The sequence below is a fragment of the Pagrus pagrus genome, assembly GCF_965226575.1.
Source record: "Pagrus pagrus genome assembly, chromosome: 8".
NCBI lineage: Eukaryota > Metazoa > Chordata > Actinopteri > Spariformes > Sparidae > Pagrus > Pagrus pagrus.
The window spans coordinates 29,363,039-29,383,651 of record NC_140192.1 but is presented as its reverse complement, the minus strand read 5'-3'; the positions used below and the strand labels follow the sequence as shown (position 1 = coordinate 29,383,651).

The 20,613-nt window shown below is 39.8% G+C and overlaps 1 protein-coding gene across 2 annotated transcripts in view; it reads right to left on the bottom strand.

Annotated features, from left to right (window-relative positions):
• The window catches only part of pdzd2 (PDZ domain containing 2), an 83,774-nt gene that overhangs the window by 16,643 nt on the left and 46,518 nt on the right, over positions 1 to 20,613 (bottom strand). For both annotated transcript variants that reach the window (XM_084360483.1, XM_084360484.1), the window contains exons 5-17: positions 13,182 to 13,327; positions 11,989 to 12,121; positions 11,231 to 11,383; positions 10,492 to 10,591; positions 7,739 to 7,884; positions 5,601 to 5,720; positions 4,860 to 4,974; positions 4,650 to 4,723; positions 4,067 to 4,289; positions 3,096 to 3,213; positions 2,724 to 2,856; positions 831 to 900; positions 536 to 639 (exon numbers count right to left, since the gene is read on the bottom strand). In XM_084360483.1, the coding sequence (XP_084216609.1) occupies positions 536 to 639; positions 831 to 900; positions 2,724 to 2,856; positions 3,096 to 3,213; positions 4,067 to 4,289; positions 4,650 to 4,723; positions 4,860 to 4,974; positions 5,601 to 5,720; positions 7,739 to 7,884; positions 10,492 to 10,591; positions 11,231 to 11,383; positions 11,989 to 12,121; positions 13,182 to 13,327 (1,635 nt within the window). The remainder of the gene's footprint in view (positions 1 to 535; positions 640 to 830; positions 901 to 2,723; positions 2,857 to 3,095; positions 3,214 to 4,066; positions 4,290 to 4,649; positions 4,724 to 4,859; positions 4,975 to 5,600; positions 5,721 to 7,738; positions 7,885 to 10,491; positions 10,592 to 11,230; positions 11,384 to 11,988; positions 12,122 to 13,181; positions 13,328 to 20,613) is intronic.

Below are 20,613 nucleotides of genomic sequence, written 5' to 3'. Positions count from 1 at the left end.
ATATATATATATATATATATATATATATATATATATATACACACACACACACACACACACATATAAAACACGAGTAGAGTTCCAATTGATGAAAGATGTTATATTTTTTACCTATAGGGGTGAAAAAGGTGTTAAGTGTCTCTTGAATTAGAGCAGTGAACACAATAACCGCATCTATAGATCCCTGGAGGTGGGTTTGGTAACCAAGTTGATGGAGGAGAAGGGGACTGGGTCATACTGTGCAATAATCTGTTTCTGTTGGAGCGAGACCCTTTAAAGAGAAAGTTCTGAACTAATATTTATCATATCTGGGTCTGATTTCAAAACGTCCTTAAAGTTATCAACACTGACTGTGATCCTAACATGATCTTAGTTGGCTGTGATATGCAAAGCCTTTCCACCTGTATTCTCTAAGATCGCCCTGTGGCCAAGGTTTATTGATTATATATTCATGGTATGGAATATAACCTTACATGAGCTTGATGCTCATAAGAAGAGTGAAGCAATAACACATGGATATTAAATGAATTCTTACTCTACTGGCAGGCTCAAGGAATCTCTTCATGGTCCAGCTGAGAGCAGGGGAGCCATCTCCTGGTCTGTCCTTCATTGTTGGGTAGGGGCTCTTACAGGATGGACCTGCAGATTACAACCATGGCAGTTAAACCCAGATGAGATCAGCTATGCAGATTAGAAAACTATTTGGGTATTTGCACATTGCTGTTGACATTCCATTAATACTTGGTTGATCTATAGTGCTCACATTGTGACATGGACAAATTGATAATGTTAAAGCTAACGTTAGGAAGGTTAAATGTAAATGTAATCACCTCTGGTTTTGCTCATTTTGTCCTTGAGGGTAGATCGAGCAATGATGTGATCCATCTCCTGCTCTGACACCTAAGAGAAGACAATGATGCAGTTTCCTCACTACCACATCAACTACTAGAAATAAACACAACAGTAATGAAGGCATTCAACATTGTATTGTATGTAAAGCTGAATTGGGAAATTAATGGTTGCATATTTGGAGAACATTCTACAACATCCTCAAATAATTGGAGAAAACACTGTTGTAAGAATGTAATTAGATTCCTTATTACAGCTAAAAATAAAAGAAAATATGTCTGTAGCTCAACCATGTTTGAGACCATGTACAGTTTTGGGGAAATATTCATATGGCTATTATCAAAATTCTGGGCAATGATATAACTATAGGTATAGTACTGTACTTTAGTCATTTTGGAGAAATGGGAGAAATAGATGATGTTAACATGTCAACGACTAGATATGAGAATGAACCACTAAATATGTCACAGGAGGCTTTTTTTCTTTTGTTAATGTGGGACTTTCTATATTAGAAACGCAATAAAAAAATTAAGTATTAAAAATTAGTAGTGAAGGCATCATATGAAAATATCAAATAGAAATGTATAAAAAAAATCTGAATAATAAAAGGTACTTAAAGTATAAAATCTGTGAATCATTCGTTCTTTTAATATTAAATTGGGAAACCAAAATCGAACAATGAAAAAATTATTTGTTATTCGTTTATGAATCTGATACCAAAAAACAAATCACTTTTGTTTTTTCATACTTTGATTTTATGCTCAGATCAAAAAAAGGGAAATGAAAAACGGGTCAGGGGCTGAACTTGATTTTGATATTTAGTTTGTCTGATTTGTGTGACACAGAAGTTATTGACTTCTTCGTGTGTTGCACTTGATAAGCGTGCAGCAAATCCACCCACCAACAGTTCAGTGTGAAAGAAAGCATGAATAACCAGAATCACGCAGTGATTGTAAGTCAGTGAATTGACACCATGGCCACACTGGAACCATACACAAATATAATAAAAGACTTATTTGAAACTGAAAGACTGAGACTTTAAGATACTGAGCAGGTACAACGACAGCAAACAGGTAGGAATAGAAATAAGACTGAAAAGCAGTTTACCATGAGCAAGGACAACAAGAAAAAAGATGCTAGAGTTAAACTGATAAAAACTTTGGATCGTAAATCAATTACAGACTGTGTCACTGTATAATTCATTGTCATTTCATCTTCCCCATATTTATTAGGTTGTTCAGTCCATGAACTGACTTGAAATTGACTGAACAACGCCACCTATAGGCAGAATGCACAAAAAACAGAGTTAACAGGTTTAATGGTAACAGATGATAGCATCATGATTGGGTATGAACGGGGCATCCTGGAAAGGCTCAGTCATTCACCAGCAAGGGTGGGGGGAGGTTCACTACTTTTTCAAACACATGAATGTATAAAAGGATGTTACTAACACTTCAGAACACTGCTGTCAGTTTGTTTGCAAATGCTTTCACTCTGTTCTTTATTTAAGTTTTACACAGCATACAAACTTTTTCTGAATTGAGGTTGTATGAGTACAAACCTTACACATATATATAAAACTAATTTTCACATAACCACTTCTGTGACTTTTGATGTGAAAAAGTGAGTGAGAGATCAAGTCTGTAATGTATTATTTTTTTATTTATTCATTTATTTATTTATTTTTCAGTAAACCAACAAGACTATGGATTCCTTTGACATGCTGCATGTACCTTTAGGGACACTTCCTGGTGAGCTTTTGAATTCAACCTGCAAGAGTTCAGGTTGTTGACAGATTATTCGGCTCTTATACAGTACAAGATAGATTTTGAATATCTTTTAGTCAATATAAAAAACGACAGACATCCTCTTACCTTGGGATTAGGGTGCCTGCTTATAATGAGACTGACTGGTCCAGGGCCACATTCACTGAGGATGGCATAGGCCTCACTGAGAGCAGCATGACGAAGACTGACTGAATCCACCTCTAGTATCTGATCTCCTCGACTTCACAGAGAAGCACAGGTGTCAGCACAGCACTATCAAAAGACCTCTCTTTGTACACACCCCAACATAAATGCACACATATACGCTTGTATGTTAACATGATTTGACTCATAAATGATTAACACACATTTCAATCAGCGAGCTCATACTTCTGTATGCTGCTCATTTGGTAATTTCATTCAGAACAAGTACATATTAACGATCAGTGTCAAGGTCAAAGATGAGCCTGAAATTTTTACCTTAGCCTGCCATCCATCTTTGCCACAGATCCCAATGCCAGACTATGGATGTAGATGCCAGGAGCAGAGTTCTCCAGGGTCAGAAAGCAAACGCCGATCCCCAAACCAACACCAGGCTCTGAAAAAGTCAACATGCATCAGAAAAGCAGTGTTCTCCAAAAGTAAATTAGCCATCACTGCAAAAATAGTACATGAACCTCTTCTAAAGTATGACAGACAAATATGTAATTCGGGGGGGGGGGGGGGGGTGTTATTACAGCCACAGAAAACAGTTAATCATATACTGTTGATGAAGGTTCTCAGTCATCCAGGTCATGGTAAATCTAAGTGCTGTATCGTAGGCAAATGGACTTGTTTCAGTTTCTTGAACACGTCTCACCTCTCATCCAAGAGGCTTCTTCAGTTCAAACTAATCAGAGGACACAGGTGAAATGTCTTCAAGACACTGAAACAAATCCAGTTGCCTATGACACAGCCTACTTAGATTTAAGCATATACTATATACCAAATACTGTATATACCCAAGTACGAGGATATATACGCCATATATATTTGGTACGAGTCTGTGTTTCTTGCTTTGGGACCCTTAGAAATTCCTTCAGCCAGCTTCCAACATTTGATGGAAAACCTTTGAGAGAAGGATGTTATAGCAGGAGATTAATGCCCATGGTGTCATATTTCTGGAATATTTGGGTGTCAATATATTTTGTGCAGAGTTGTGCACCTTTTTCACAGCTGATCACACATGTCTGTGATCAATTTTATCTGTTTGCATCCTGGAACCTTGTTATACCATTTGTTGGCTTGACCTGTGTATGTTAAATAAAAGTCCTGTAAAATTTCAATTATGTTTCTTGCTGCTTGTTTTAATACTTTTAATGAAGAGCGCACCTCAAATTTCCTCTTTCCTTGGTGCCAGGAAGAGACACCTGAGGACATCTCCAAACAGTCAAATCATGAAGTCAGCTAACCTTTGTTAAGCGTGACCTCCATAATGATGCAGTCTTTTGGACCAGGACCAGGGCCCCGGCGGCTATCAGCCTCTTCATACCCTGAGGGGACAGGTGTGCCTCCACTGGTATTAGAGTTGGGTGAGTTGGAGCGGCTGAGCAGGGTGGGGGTCGGACAAGGTGTCAGGCTGGGACTGCGCAGACGAGTTCGAATCGTCAGTGTCACAACACCTTTTTTCAGTTGCTGTTGGAAAAATATAAATCAGTGTTAACAGTTTCAATGTTAAGGAAGTAGAGATGAAAATAGCTTCAGCTTTTACTTGTTGAGCTTAGAATGATTTTTCCTAAAACAACTAAAAAAGTGCTTGGTTTCTTTACCAAAATATGTGATCAAGTCAGTTCACTTGTGGGCACGCAGCACTTTGAGCATTAATAGACACATACTAGTCAAACACATTTTGAAATATGTCAAAGCGTATTTCATCTCAATCATTTGAAGTTTGACATTCTGTATGCTACAGCCTATTTTCTCCAGCTTTCCGTGTAAGATTTAACAGTTTTTAATAACACAGTTAGACAGGACATATTGTGAACAGTAGTCCACCTTGAAGGTCTGGATGGCCTGTTGGTGTGTGAGTCCTTGAAGGGACTCTCCGTTCACTTCCAGAATCTCATCTCCTACACAGGGAAGCATACATTTAGACTGAGATGGGTGTTCAGCAAAAGTGTCAATATACTGAAGATGACTGTTTCTCTTATACTAGACATTTTACTTTCCTTTACTCAGTAAAACAGAATGAAAAGGAATGGTTACCCTCTTTCAGTCGTCCATCGGCTGCTGCAGCTCCATGAGGGAAAATGGTTTTGACAAAAATCCCCATCTGACCTCGTGCCGAGTCCTGCCCACCAACAATACTGAATCCTAGGCCCTATAAAAGTTACATCACAAATAATGTCAGACAGGACTAGCCTGTGGAGTCTGTTTGCATTGATTATGTGTTTTGCTTGATGTTAATGGCTGTGAAACACGACAGAACAGGATACCATCCTAACTGCCAAAGGAAAGGAGCTTTTTTTTCATCTTTTTCTTTCTTTCCTTTCCATTTCAGTATATTTTCGGTTGGACCACGAAAGCGGGTCCAGCCCTAAAAACACGTTTGTCTGTGTCTGAGTGAATGGTCTGTTGGTCCAGGCATTCGAGTCTTAGTGTTTCATTGGCCAGTGCCCTTGAAAAATTATTACGTTATTATGTCACCAGGGGTGCATACAACACTAGAGTCTCCCTATTTTTGGCCGGACTGCAACAGCAGGGGTCAGCGTTCCCTCTCAGATTTCGACACATCTATTCACTGTTTTTATTTGGGTGCTGTTGTATTTGCTGTATTTTCGCTACCTTTATCCCATTAGAGAGATCTGACTTTGTCATGTGGGCTGTCAACTGTGCACTGTAGCTGTACAAACACACACGCATCTGTTATTGTGTGCTTATGAACACATATTCAGAGTATTTTCTCTGAGCTTTATTCATACATACATGTCAAAGGAGGGCACTCACCTTGCCCTGGCCTTTCATCAGGACTATACTGGAGATAATGGATGGCTGTGCCAGTCGCCATGGAGACTCAACTTGAATGGTACTCAGGGAGCGGGCAGATTTCTTAATTATGTGATATTCCTAAAAGAGAGATGAAATAAAAAGCAATAAACAGTCGGACACATTACTTTGTAAAAACAACATAGTTATTCATACAGCGATAATTGTTTTGTATGAGTTGCAGATTTTCGGAGGTATCAGCTGCAGGGATGTCTTGAATATAAAACTACCGTTAGAAGACAATTGGCATGTGGCACTTAAAGCACAAAGTTCAAACCAAAGACAGACTAAATATATTTGAAAAATGAAACAGCAATGTCTTTGTTTCAGAAATCATGACCTGATTATTCAGGATAATTCACAGACCTTTTTGTGAGCCGCTCTGTGTAGGGACTGTTTTCTTTCTGCCAAACTACACTCGCCAGCCAACTGACTAAGCTATCTAACGATACAGTACATCTTAGCTGAGGTTGATGCTATTTATGTTTACATCCTGCGCTGTCATGAGCACCAGCCTCTCTGTATCTCTGAATCACCCACACAGCCAGTGGCTGGGCTTCTGAGTGCTGTCCCCCTCTATTTTATTTCCTTTGCACAATTAACCTCTTATTAATACAGTAATTAGTGAGGCTCTCCTTGACACTGTTGTCATGACAGTCAGGGCAGAGTGAGTGACAAGGCTTTGATCAGGTTTTGTGTGTGTGTGTGTGTGTGTGTGTGTGTGTGTGTGTGTGTGTGTGTGTGTGTGTGTGTGTGTATAGAGGTATACACACACACACCACATGCCACATGCATCTATGTCAGTACGTGTAGCCTTCTTTTAGGATATGCGCATGCATTCAGATTAGGAGTTTGGTTGTTTGTTTCCTACACAGAGCAAAAGCTATACTATAATATGCACTGTTACCTATCACCCTATAATACATCACCAGTGATTTGAGATCAAGTATTAGACTACTCTTGGTTCCTTCTTGGTTCAATCGTTTATATTTTTGTTATTCATTTCTCTTAATGTTCTCACAAATTATTAACTGTGAATCATTCGATCCCTGAAAATACCCTAGAGGAGAGTGATTATTGATCTCAATTCACAATGTTGCAGTGCTGATCATTGTAAAAGCTTAGCACAGACTTTTTACAGTACACAATAAAGTAAGAGCTTAAAGCAAATTTGGAGATGAGTAGTTACACAACATCATCAAATTTGCTAAGGTCATAACCCCATGAGGCCTCATTCAAATACAGCCTTATACAGGCCACAGTGTTGCATTTTATAACAGAGAGCTTCAGACTGAAGAACTGGAATAGATAACGTAGATAAAAACGCAACTTTGTGAATTTATAGAACATAATGGTCATGTGACAATCCTCAAACATTAGGGGAAGCAGCACAATGTTTTATTAAAGGAGCACACCTATGACTACTCTGAAGGAGTTAAAGGCTTCAGCAGCTGAGCTGGGAGAGACTCTGCATACAACTGTTGCCTGGGTTCTTCACCAGTCAAAGCTTTATGGGAGAGTGGGCAAGAGAGAGCCACTGTTGAAGAAAGCTCATTAGATCTGGACTAGAGTGTATCCAAAAGCATGTGGGAGACTCCAGGGTCAACTGGAAGAAGGTTCTTTGGTCTGATGAAACCAAAATGGAGCCTTTTGGCCACCAGACTAGACGCTATGTTTGGCGGATACAAACACTGCACATCACCACACAACACACTATCCCCACTGTGAAGCATGGAGGTGACAGCATCATGCTGCGGGGATGCTTCTCCGCAGCAGGCCCTGGAAGGCTTGTAAAGGTAGAGGGTAAAATGAATGCAGCAATATATAGGGAAATCCTGGAGGACAACCTGATTCAGTCTGCAAGAGAACTACGACTTGGGAGAAGATTTATTGTCCCGCAAGACAATGGCGCTAAGCATACAGCGAAAGCTACACACAAATGGTATAAAAGACGACGGTGAATGTTCAAGTTTGAATCCGAAGCTCATCTTTTTTTCCATATTTTATTAGAAAATATCTAATTCAGGGTACAATATATGTTCTTTATGTACATCTTTAATTTTGAGTTGCGTTAAGAACAAAGTGAGGCATTCACTAACCTGTCTCACTCCAGTAGTATCCAGTTGTTGAGGTAAGGAGTGTTTGCGTCGGCCAGGGGGAGGCTTCTCCATCACACAGCTGCTTACACCATTCTCCACAAACAGCTCATCATCCTCGCCCACTGATTCCAGGCGACTATTCTCCCCTGAGACAGGAAAAACATTCTTCTGAACAAAGGCGGTGATTTCAGTTTTTCGTTGTTCCAAATAACTTATATCAGATATTACAAGGTACAAGGCAATTTATTCGTCATTATATAACACAGGGTTGCATGAAGTAATAAAAGTTCATTAACTCGTTCATGTTCCACAAATTACAGAAATAAAATACAGTTATTTAAATACAAATGTATATAAACACATAGTAGATCTTTTAAATCTGTGTCAGGGTGTATGTGGCTAAACAGCAGCAATATGGTGGTGATAATATGGTCGACATCTTCATATCAAAAGTTCGATATCTGGGAAACACTGTCCAACTTTGAGAGAGTCCACCTATCCTCATCCTGCTGCAGTCAGCTCAGAACATGGTCCACCCTATTGAGTGCAAAAGCTTGATCTGAGATGTTGTAGTGGAGACAGGTCTCTGTGGGCACACAACAATCTCTGATTTCATGTTGTTTCACCAGCCAGAGTCCCAATTTGTCCATTTCCTTTTACTGCGACCAGACCTTAGCCAGGAGCAGCCTTAACCCTTGTTCTTTATATGACAATTGTAGTTACCTCCTATTTTTTACATTTTATTTGTAGGTATATTTATCTATCCTATTACAATATTTATTTGCGCTTACCCATTTGCTCCTTTGTCTTTGTGCTGCTACAGCACTTGAATTTCCCCTCTGGGGATCACTAAAGGATTATTTTATCTTATCTTATCTTATCTTATCTTAAACCAAGCTGGATAAGCATGGCTCTTATTCCGACTCTTTTATTCCTGGGATGGTCCAGCCCATCAGGATAATATCACATATAGTGTTACATCCATAAACTTTTACTTCAATGCACGTTGTACTGTGAAGATAACTTGCAGAATACTAGGGTCCAAATTGAACGTTGGGAACACACCTTGTACTTGTTGGAGCACCCCTACAGAAATATTTATTGCTTCCATCACAATGTCAGCCATCATCTGTGCTGCCATTTGCACCTCTGCAGGTAACTAATAACATGGTTACCTCCCCTTCTCTCAGAAAATCCATAAATTCAAGGGACAGTACCACCCTTCACCTCATCCCTACCCAACACCTTTATGACACTGGATGGCATTGCATCACAACCCCACCTGCCTCTGCCCCTGCTATAAACCATGCAGTTTTAATTTCAATCTATCCGGTGTGTTCAGCCTCTTACAGTGGCACACAGCCTGTCTTTGCTAGTTTTAGACTGTTGCATTTTCATGCCAAGTGCCTAGATTGTGTAAATAGCAAATGTACCTGTGCGTCCCTGGGTGTGTTGGTCTTTAAATGAGGTGTGGTCAGGTGCACTGATGGCACATTGCTATCTTTAGGCAGCAGAAAGTGGCTGCCCCATGGACCAAAAAAGGCAGGTTTAAAGTCAATGGTGCAGTGTTTTTCAGACAGTAAGACGCACCTACACAGGCAGATTCACAACACTTGTACACTCTAATCCTATGATTAGAGAGGCTGCTATCAGTTATTTCAAATGTTTCCATGCATGCAGTAATGTCACTGTCACAAATATCATTGCGCATTTAAGCAGCAAAACTAAAAGCTATAGTTATAAAGTTGGAAGGACAGAGGAAACACTCCAAAGGAAACAGAATGAAACTTTTAGCTTCTGAAATAAATATTTTCAGACAGGATCTCAGAATTTATCAGGAGAATGGCTGCTTCACACCAAACTATTTTACTGTATGAATCTGAACTGTGTGTGTGTGACCTTTTGATGTGTAGAAGAGCACAGAACACTTATGAACGTGAAATACTAACCGAGCCTGTCGGCAAGTCAGGAGGTTTTTATTAATTAAGTTTATTCTGTTTATTCTCATGTGCAAAATGCAAACGTTAAGGGAGAGATAGCCACACATATCATTTTTGCAGCTGAGGATCACTGCAGGCAATATAATTAATATTACCAGGTCCTGCTGCACCTGGCTTTTAAAGGGAATGGGAGATAACACTAAGATTGGCTTAATTTAAGTTACACCCAAAACAAAACCATAACTAATTAGGAGACTGAACTCAACAACTTTCGCCGTGCACCTTAGCAAAAGGGAGTTGGACACGCCCTAAACTTACTTGCACCATGCCCTTAAGACCATGCACCATAGATTGTTTAAACAGGGCCCAGAGTCATGTTCTTCAACTTCTCCAGTGCTTTAAACACCATCCAGTCCTGCCTTCTAAGGGATACGCTTCTGACAATGCAACTGTACCCTGACACTGCATCCTGGATCTTGGACTACCTCACAGGCTGGCCACAGTATGTCTGAGAGTCTGGAGGCAGGGACAAAGAGGACGATATATCAAAACCATCCTAGGTAACTCCTCTCACCCCCTTTACGATGAGCTGTGGCAGCTCATTCAGCTGCTGGTTCATTTTACCCCACTTCAGACGCTACCTTGTAACTGCTGCCATCAGACTGTACAACAATAATGATAATATAATAATAACAAAAACAGCAAACTATAACAACACTTGGAGTACCTAGCTTAGAGATACTGTCGAAGCATTTTTTCTATTCTAAAAACACTTTGGTGTTGGTGAATAATCTGTTTCCGGGAAGTACCAACCTTGGGATCTGTTGCAAAGCTTTACAGGTGTGGGACTGCAGCAGGATCCCTTGGGTGCCTCTCCCTGACTTTGTTCTTCTAGTTTCTCCAGGTTAGTCAGCTATAAGGACAAAAACACACAGACAATATTTATTTCATTAATTTTCATGAATAGATTGCCTTTCATTTGATAACATTTAACTTCTACTAGTACAGGACTTATTTCAGGCCATGATCTACTTTTAGCAAGGACCGTCTTTACATGTTGACACTGAACGTACAGTATAGACCTTGGTGTATGAGCCCTGTACTATCACCAGATGAACAGATGTTGCTGCTCTGTTATACTGAAAGCAGGCAGTTGTGATCAGAATGCATCCTGACGCCTCCATCTGGAGCTAATCTGGACATATAGACCAGGACAGACCCAGAACCCACTGCAAGCATTTCAAATCAGAATCAGAAATACTTTATTATCCCTTAGGGGAAATTGTTTGTGTTACAGCTGCTCCCATTCAAATTCAGAGTATGCAGAAATAATAATATTCTGAATTCTGAAATCCAGGAGGAGCTGAAGATAGTGCTTGGCTGGCTGTAACCATGACCTCTGCCCAAATGACTAACTACCCTCCAGTTGGTTACTAATTCTAAGACAGACTGCTGCTATTGATAGGAGCAGTTTAAAATGTAAGTGCTACAGTGAAACACTCACACACAAAAACAGGCACATGAACATATTGTACATATTATCTATGCGTACCAGGTGAGGGTTATGCAGGCTGGTGCTGCAGTTGGAGGTCTGGGGTGAAGGAGGGGGAGCAGTCTGAGACAGAAAGGACGAGGAATTGCAGGTGCTGACTAGGTCTGGCAGGCTGGTGGATGGGAAGCGCTCGAAACCCACGTCCGATTCCTCCTGCAGGAACAGAAGGAACATTATGAGTGTGAGTGTGTGTGTGTGAAAAAAAAAGAGAGAGAGAGAGAGAAAGAGAGTGAGAGTGAGAGTGAGAGTGAGAGAGAGAGACGGTATGTCTTGAGCGAGTCAATGAAAAAGCAAGTCAATGTAATTTCCCCAAACTCCAAACTCCCCGACCTGAAACTTGGCCAAAGTTCTCTGTTTTATGGTTCTTCTCTTTCAGTGAACTCAGTGGCTATCCACAAAAACCCAAACCAAAGTGAGTCAGATTTCTTTCCACAGTAAAGGAAGTAGCAAGTTGCTGTTCCTGAGCTATGGTGATAAATAATATTATAATGTCACAGTGTCAAAGTTTTTATCTTATGGATACAAAATGTCATCACTTCATCATTTTATCCTATTAGACTTTTGTGTCTTTTGTGTTTTTTGGAATCATCATATGACTTGTGTTATGTGCGAAATTTGTTTTGTGCCGTCACATTGACCTTCACCTCTGACAACAAAATTCTCATCAGTTCATCCTTGAGTCCAACTGGACTTTTGTGCCAAATTTGAAGAAATGTGTTTCTGGGGTATGGCCTCCACATTCCCCAGTGTACACTTACCCTGCTGGCCACCACTAGCTGGACCAGACCAGTAGTGGAGCGAAGGATAGTAACAGCCTCCTGATGAGTAAGACCCACCAGAGACTGACCATTAATCATCAGCAACTCATCACCAGCCTGAAGACGACCGTCCCTGAAACACACATATATTCAAGCACAAGCATTTACATATACTGACCACTTATACACACACACACACACACACACGTGAAAATTCTGCCAGAGTGCTCTGTACTAAAATCTCTCTAATTTTGTTCTGATTTGCTTTATTAGCATACTAGTTAGCAGAGGTAATGTTCAGATGTTTTGCTGTGGTTTGCTAGAGATTGGGAGCTGCAGTTGCATCATTCCTCAGGGATATTCATTTTAAAATTGTAATTTTCTTAAAAAATCTTTAATTCACGCTGTATGCCAACTTAATTTACTCGGAACCAGCAACATATATACTACATATATACATAAATACATCTTAACAAATAGTTCCCTTTATTATGATACCTTGATTATTCAAATGTCCCTGTAGCTGAAAAAAAAAAATATCGAGCAGAGACACAAACTAGAGGCTAGTTCTTAACAGGTTAAGTAGTAAAAATATTGCACACATCAATAACCGAAAACCTAATTATATTATGATCTGTTAATACATTTTATTATTTATCATAATTTCGCTATCCAGATAAGCAAGACAAACTAACAAACAAGACTGAAAACATAAGCTTCTTGGTGAGGGGAAAAAAAATAATCAGGCCCATGAAATTAGCAAAATAGCAAATGTAGGCCTTAATTTCTTTATTTGTGCTAAGCACAGTACAGTTTATAAAAAGTATAACAGTCACTGCAATGCAACTAAATGTGAACAGCTGGTTTTGTCAGTTAAAGACAGAAAAACATTTGTAGTTGTGGTAAATACAGTATGTTGTTGTGTGGGTGAGTGTCTACAAACCATTGAATTCCTAAAAAAAATGTGTCAGTACTCAGCAAATTATTCCTTTCATAAATAAATGTTTGACACATAATATCAGTTACACACAAGAAAAAAACTTTATATTTAATTTCGAAATACTTGATAAGTCAACCAGGAACAGATTATTATTGTGCTGTATTGATGTTTAAACATGCTCTGTGGAGTTCAGGTAGAGATATTGGAGTATCAGCTGCACCTGATTTTTTTATGGACATCATTAGGACTGTACCTGTGAATGGCGCCCCCCTCCTCTACATGAGCAATGATGATGCCGTGAGGAGAGCGCTTGGAGCCCCGCCCCCCTGTTATCTGTATGCCTAACCCCTCCTGGCCCTTCACCATATGCATCTTCCAGATGTAGTTGCCCTCTCTGGCCTACAAAAAAGAGCACAAACAAACAAAATGTATTAGACAGGGTTGAGTTACAGTCAAATATAATATATAATACACATGATCAAAAAGCTCAAATAAAAACAACCACTTGATGAGTTTTATACAGAGCACTTGTCCTTATTGCACTGTATGCCCTGATGAAGACTCCTCTGGGTCAAAATGTGTTGGTTTATACATGATACAATGAAGAACTTTTATAATCATTATCACATTGCATCGGATTCCTTGTCAGACTGCCAACTAACTCGATGGACTTTTGGTGCTGCCAAAATAAGGGTGACCGACACCCAATACTGTGACTGAATGCATCCTGTGTAGGCAATGATGTAGGGGTGAAGCTGCAATGGCTGCTTTGCTCATCACCCATCCTACACCCAGTGTAAACATGAAGTAAAAACCAGAGCTTGTGGTGTAGACCAGATCTTATGTGGTGCTGACAGAGAAAAAAAATGCTACCTGCTCCAGGAAATAGTTTCTGTTAAGTTACCTCTTAACTGAAAAATGTGTTGCTGCAAGGAATCCATTAATCAATTAAGCCAGAAATCCAACATTTACCTCATCAGTTTATACATTTTCAGTCACACAGCCACTTTAACTATAATCCACTATTGCCATTAAATGATCCCAGAAGTATTGTAATTATTGTTGAGGTGTGCTTAAAAAACTCTATTATGTGGTAAATACTAATGAAACAGAAATGTTGTGACACTAAAGATGTCTGTATCAGTTTGCTACCACTGAGCCTACATTGGAGATATATATATATATATATATATATATATATATATAGGCTCAATTCTGCCCAGTGGAGTAGATATGACAATAGCCCTTTTAACACAAAGATCCCACAATACTGCCACAACAAGCATCCACTGAACCACACACTGAACTAAACAAAGCCAGCATAATGCTGCCTCAGAGTCTGATTTCAAATAGAATGCCGGCATTCTGGAAGGGTAAGAGGTGTGTTGTGTACACACACAACAGTGCGTGAAACAGTGTCCCGTCCTGCCATCTAAGGCGTAATGGGGCTAATGTGATGTCGTCTTTTAAGTGCCCAACACTAAAATGACCAGGAAGGCATCTCAACCGCTACTGGATGCCATTAAATCTGATACAGATGTATAAAGTCCCCGCAGACTGAATCCTACTGATTTTGGTAATCCAATGTCTGGATGTTATGTTGGGATTTTACTGTAAATGTTATCACTTTGGTGACCCCCAAACTTTTGGTGACTTTTCCGGTAGTGCCACCAGTAGGACAATGTTTTTACTCTGCGAAATATCTACTAGATCAACTGGGACAAAGTTTTGTACAGATGAATCCTTTTAAACCGGGTGATCCCCTGACTCAAGCGTCATCATTAGGTTAGTAGTTTTGCTTTAGAGAGAAAAGTAAGCCAAAAATATTTTTATCTAGCTTGACCAACAGGTCAAACATTTAATTCAGCCAATATTTATCTATATAACCAAATACCTGCAAGACTAATAACATTCCCATTAAATGTTAAAGGGTTATTTGACTGTCAGGGTAGTAAGACGGGATGAGATTAAGGCCCTTTAAGCTACATAAGAGAAACAAAAAAAACAAAAAACTATTCTATAGAGTGGAGTATGGAGGATGAATTGAGGAGTCTCACAGCCTGAGGACAGAAGCTGCTCTGTAGTCTGGTGGTATGGCAGCAGATACTTCTGTATCTTTTGCCAGATGGCAGCAGGGTAGGCAGATTGTGGTGGGTGTTGTCTTTTAGTATCATGTTGTCTTTTAGTATATTAAGTATATCAAGGCTCAGCTGTACTTTATTTTTTGCTAATTAGCAGAACATCAGCATTTTAGTCACTGTGAGCCTCACAGAGCCACTAGCATGGCAAGATCTACCACGCTGTGCTGGCCGTTGTGCTTGTGCAATTAAAATAGGGCCCTAATTCTTGAACTTCTGCACTGCCACTACTCACAGCTTAATCAGCCATTTTAATGACTTGTGAGCCTAGAAGGATTTATATAACAGTGGACATCTTCATCTAGGGCACAAACATGCTAGCTACAGACATTAATCTTCATTTACAATCCCTGTGATGTGCTGGGACAATACACCAGCTGTCTGTCTCAATCCCCTGACCCACATGCCAAACCACTATCCCATTACTCTCTCTGGTTTCCTCATACCAGTTGTTGCAGGGTGATGATCCTATTTATCCTCTAAAACATCTCTACACAAATCTAACTGCTGAACACCGGGCTGCTACACCTGCACCAGGACACTGTAATGTAAAATATTTGTAAAGTCTTGCAGGTGTTCCCATTTTCGTGACAGATTGGTATAACAACTGTATGTCAATTTATCTCATTGTTTACTTTTTATTTCACCAGATGTCATTCTGTTTCTAGAGCTATATAATAATCTTTACTGAAACATTATTTAGGTTTAATTAATGTGATATCTACGGTGGCCCTGAAGTGCAAATCACAACGGCAAATCAGAAAACACAACAACAAATCAGAAAACACAATGGCAAATCAGAAATCACAACGGCAAATCAGAAAACACAACAACAAAACAGAAAGCACAACAGCAAATCAGAAAACACAACAACAAAACAGAAAACACAACAACAAATCAGAAAACACAACGGCAAATCAGAAATCACAACGGCAAATCAGAAAACACAACAAAACAGAAAGCACAACAGCAAATCAGAAAACACAACAACAAAACAGAAAACACAACAACAAATCAGAAAACACAACAACAAATCAGAAAGCACAACAGCAAATCAGAAAACACAACAACAAAACAGAAAACACAACAACAAATCAGAAAACACAACAACAAATCAAAAAACACAACGGCAAATCAGAAAACACAACGGCAAATCAGCAAACACAACGGCAAATCATAAAACACAACAACAAAACAGAAAACACAACAAAACAGAAAACACAACAACAAAACAGAAAGCACAACAGCAAATCAGAAAACACAACAACAAAACAGAAAACACAACAACAAATCAGAAAACACAACAACAAATCAAAAAACACAACAACAAAACAGAAAACACAACAACAAATCAGAAAACACAACAACAAATCAAAAAACACAACAACAAAACAGAAAGCACAACAGCAAATCAGAAAACACAACAACAAAACAGAAAACACAACAACAAATCAGAAAACACAACAAATCAAAAAACACAACAACAAAACAGAAAACAACAACAAATCAGAAAACACAACAACAAATCAAAAAACACAACGACATTAACCAAACCGGAAAAGGTAGGTACCCTCGGGCGACATGAATCGTGGCTGATTGGTCCGTCCTTTGAACCTGAAGGACAGGGTTTACATGTTTTCAAAACAAGAGCGCTGCCAGTGACGACATACACACTGCTATTAAAGAATATTTTGATGCAGGACATGTATATGGGTCCGTGTATCATCTGATCATGCCATTATATTTAATGTGGCAAACGAAAAACTAAAATACGAGTCAATAGCCTATTCCGTTTTTCTGTGTTTGTGTTTGCACCAAACATTGAAAACTGGTGTTTGTTTTCCTATTTTCAGCCCAAAATGGAAAATATAATCAACAAGGAAACCAAAACGAAATAATAAATCTAATTTACATTTTCCGTTATTGTTATACCATTTCCCACGGTACATTTCTGCTGTGTGGCCACGCTTTGCACATGCGCAATGTGTAGGGACTCGCTCGGTATCCATGGTGAGCAACAACACACCGGTCTGAGCGTCCCACGGTCCAGTCCATTGACTGTGTACAGTCTATGGTCCAGTCCCAGTAGACTACTGGAGTCCCACGTTCTAATGGCCTCACTCGAGACATACATGTCTCTAATTAATGACATGTTTATGAATGGAGTGACATATCATGAGATCTTAGAAAAGCTTGTCCAGCGGGGAAGCTCTGAAATCACACAGAGACGCCGCATTATCGCCGCAGCGGTTCGCCAATTCTCCGCCGTTGGTTGCTCACACAGAACCAAGCAGCTCCGGCGTAAAAGACGAACCAGAGTATAGGCTAATTCACACAGAAAGCCGGCGCTGCGGCTCTAAAGGAGGCGTGACGTACACTTCATGATGATGACGTATGTGTTTTTTTCAAGGTGTTTCCCGGTGTCCTCCTGATCTGAACATGTACCAGCTGACTGTTTATAATCATATGGATGCCGTTATAATGTGTTGTGATTGAGATCCCGACCCACCAAACATCCTGGAAAGTGACAAAGTTAAATTTTTCAGTCTAAATTACATATTACATAATCAGCATCAGTCAACAGGACGCTGTCTGAATATTTCACTTGCGGGGAGAGAGGCTGTTTTCTGGGGGGAAAGTTCACTGAGTCTCGGTCAGGAGGGCTGACAGTTGCGGTGATTTGGTCTCGTCATCAAAGTATTCTTTAATAGCAGCATGTATGTCGTCACTGGCAGCGCTCTTGTTTTGAAAACATGTAAACCCTGTCCTTCCGGTTCAAAGGACGGACCAATCAGCGACGATTCATGTCGCCCGAGGGTACCTACCTTTTCCGGTTTGGTTAATGTCGTTGTGTTTTCTGATTTGTTGTTGTGTTTTCTGTTTTGCTGTTGTGTTTTCTGATTTGTTGTTGTGTTTTCAGTTTTGTTGTTGTGTTTTCTGTTTTGTTGTTGCGTTTTCTGTTTTGTTGTTGTGTTTTCTGATTTGCCGTTGTGTTTTCTGTTTTGTTGTTGTGTTTTCTGATTTGCCGTTGTGTTTTCTGATTTGTTGTTGTGTTTTCTGTTTTGTTGTGTTTTCTGTTTTGTTGTTGTGTTTTCTGTTTTGTTGTTGTGTTTTCTGATTTGCCGTTGTGTTTTCTGTTTTGTTGTTGTGTTTTCTGATTTGTTGTTGTGTTTTCTGTTTGGTTGTTGTGTTTTCTGTTTTGTTGTTGTGTTTTCTGTTTTGTTGTTGTGTTTTCTGATTTGCCGCTGTGTTTTCTGTTTTGCTGTTGTGTTTTCTGATTTGTTGTTGTGTTTTCTGTTTTGCTGTTGTGTTTTCTGATTTGCTGTTGTGTTTTCTGATTTGCTGTTGTGTTTTCTGATTTGTTGTTGTGTTTTCTGTTTTGCTGTTGTGTTTTCTGATTTGTTGTTGTGTTTTCTGTTTTGCTGTTGTGTTTTCTGATTTGCTGTTGTGCTTTGTGATTTGCTGTTGTGTTTTCTGTTTTGCTGTTGTGTTTTCTGATTTGCCGTTGTGTTTTCTGATTTGTTGTTGTGTTTTCTGATTTGTTGTTGTGTTTTCTGTTTTGCTGTTGTGCTTTGTGATTTGCTGTTGTGTTTTCTGTTTTGCTGTTGTGCTTTCTGATTTGCCGTTGTGTTTTCTGATTTGCTGTTGTGATTTGCACTTCAGGGCCACCGTAGGGATATCCATCATCCACGACACAAGCTTGACATACCTTAACAAAAACTAAAACCCCTTTCAAAAAGCAGTAGATCATTAGTGAACGTAGACAGCATAATGGAGTATGTGATCCAAGTTCAATAATGATCATATAAAAGTCAAATTTTGTCTTCTATACCATGGGTGTATTTACTTAGCTGGATGTGGCCAGTAATCCTTGCTGCTAATTTTCCCCAGAGACCAACTGCAGAACCATAGATCGACTTAATTAAAGAGATGTGTAAAACACTTCATAGGACATTTCAAACTGCATTTATTGCAATTACTTCAAACCACTAAGATTTAATAATTGTAGTGAAACCCAGCTCAGCAAAATTACAGGTACACCCAAACAAACATGATTCCTCCCCACTTAGCAGCTACAAACATATCAGTATGATGCAATCCAGAAGGGATAGCTTTCCCACTCCCACGGAAGGACGAGCTTAACGCCTCAAGATGATTTATAATAAAGTTTTGGTGAGAATATCTGGGGCCAATCTTTTATTGGTATTGACTGTTTGTTTAATGTCTTTGGACCCTAACATCAAACAGATTGTAAGTAACACCTCAGTGTGAAGTCCCTTTTTGGTAACAGCCCCGAGACAAACACATAGGACTTTGAAGACCCCCTTTTCTTTACAGTGGAGCCGTTAATCTTCCTGCATACCAAACTGACTGAACATTAAATGCTTCTACCTTTGCAGCACCCTTTAAAATCAGTACGAAGTACCCTTTTTTCATTAATTTCTCATTTCGTGTCTTTGTTTCCTTCTCTTTTTGTTTATGAACTCCCAGTTCACATATTGCTTGTTTTTGATATTTTGGTTTGGTCATGGTGGATGACATATATGTGTTTCCAGCATGTTAATCTCAGTGTTTTAATAATTAAACGTTTCAGGGGTTACCATCTCAAACAATAAAAGGAGAAGACTTCTGATTGGTTGACCGACCGTTTACACACCCGTTACCTCCAAAAACATAAATCAAACAAGAAACAGAGATCAATTCACAAGCGCCACCAAGAAAACCTCTATGCCAAGGCAAAAAAGGAAGGCGAGAAAGGTTGAACAGTTGGTGCACCAACATAAACTCCGAAAGAGCTGGAGGAAGGCAACACAAAGCAGGAAAGAAGGCCTCAAAGTGCTACGGGAGGAGATCGAACAGAGACTTGCCAATCTGCAGAGGGCGGAGAGCATCCGAAGTGCAGGAAGAGGAGGGAGAAGGAACAGGCCAACTTCTTCAAGAACCCCTTCCAGTATGCCAGAAAGCTGCTGGAGGAAGCAAAGAACGGGGGGCTGGAGATAAACAGAGAACTGGAAGTAGACATCAGTATAGTCCAACCCCACCCTTGTCTCAGTTGAACACCCTCCCACTCCAAGCTCAGCAAAGTCAGAGAGGTTGTGAAAAAAGGCCAGAGCCTCAGCAGCCCTGGGTCCATACAGGATACCCTACAAGTTCTACAAGAACTGTCCAGTAGTACTAAAGACATGCATGTCATCTGGCTTGACCTAGCCAACACGGCAGCTATGCCACATAGTTCTTCTACATTCCTGACATCAGCAGCAGCCTGGTCTTCAACTACTTCAAGGACCTACAGATAGGCTTCATCCTCCAAGGCTTCACAACCAGTTGGCAGCAGTTGGAGGTCGGCATCGCCATGGGATGCTCAATGCCCCTCATCCTCTTTGTGGCTGCCTTTGAGGTAATACTCTCTGGAACAAGACAGATGGCGGGAGGAATCAGATTGCCATCAGGCCAGAAGCTGAAAACTGGTCTCTTCAAAAAGAACATCCTACGGCTGCCGCTACATTCAATAGGCATGGGCTACAAGTAGTAAAAATCCAGGCTAGT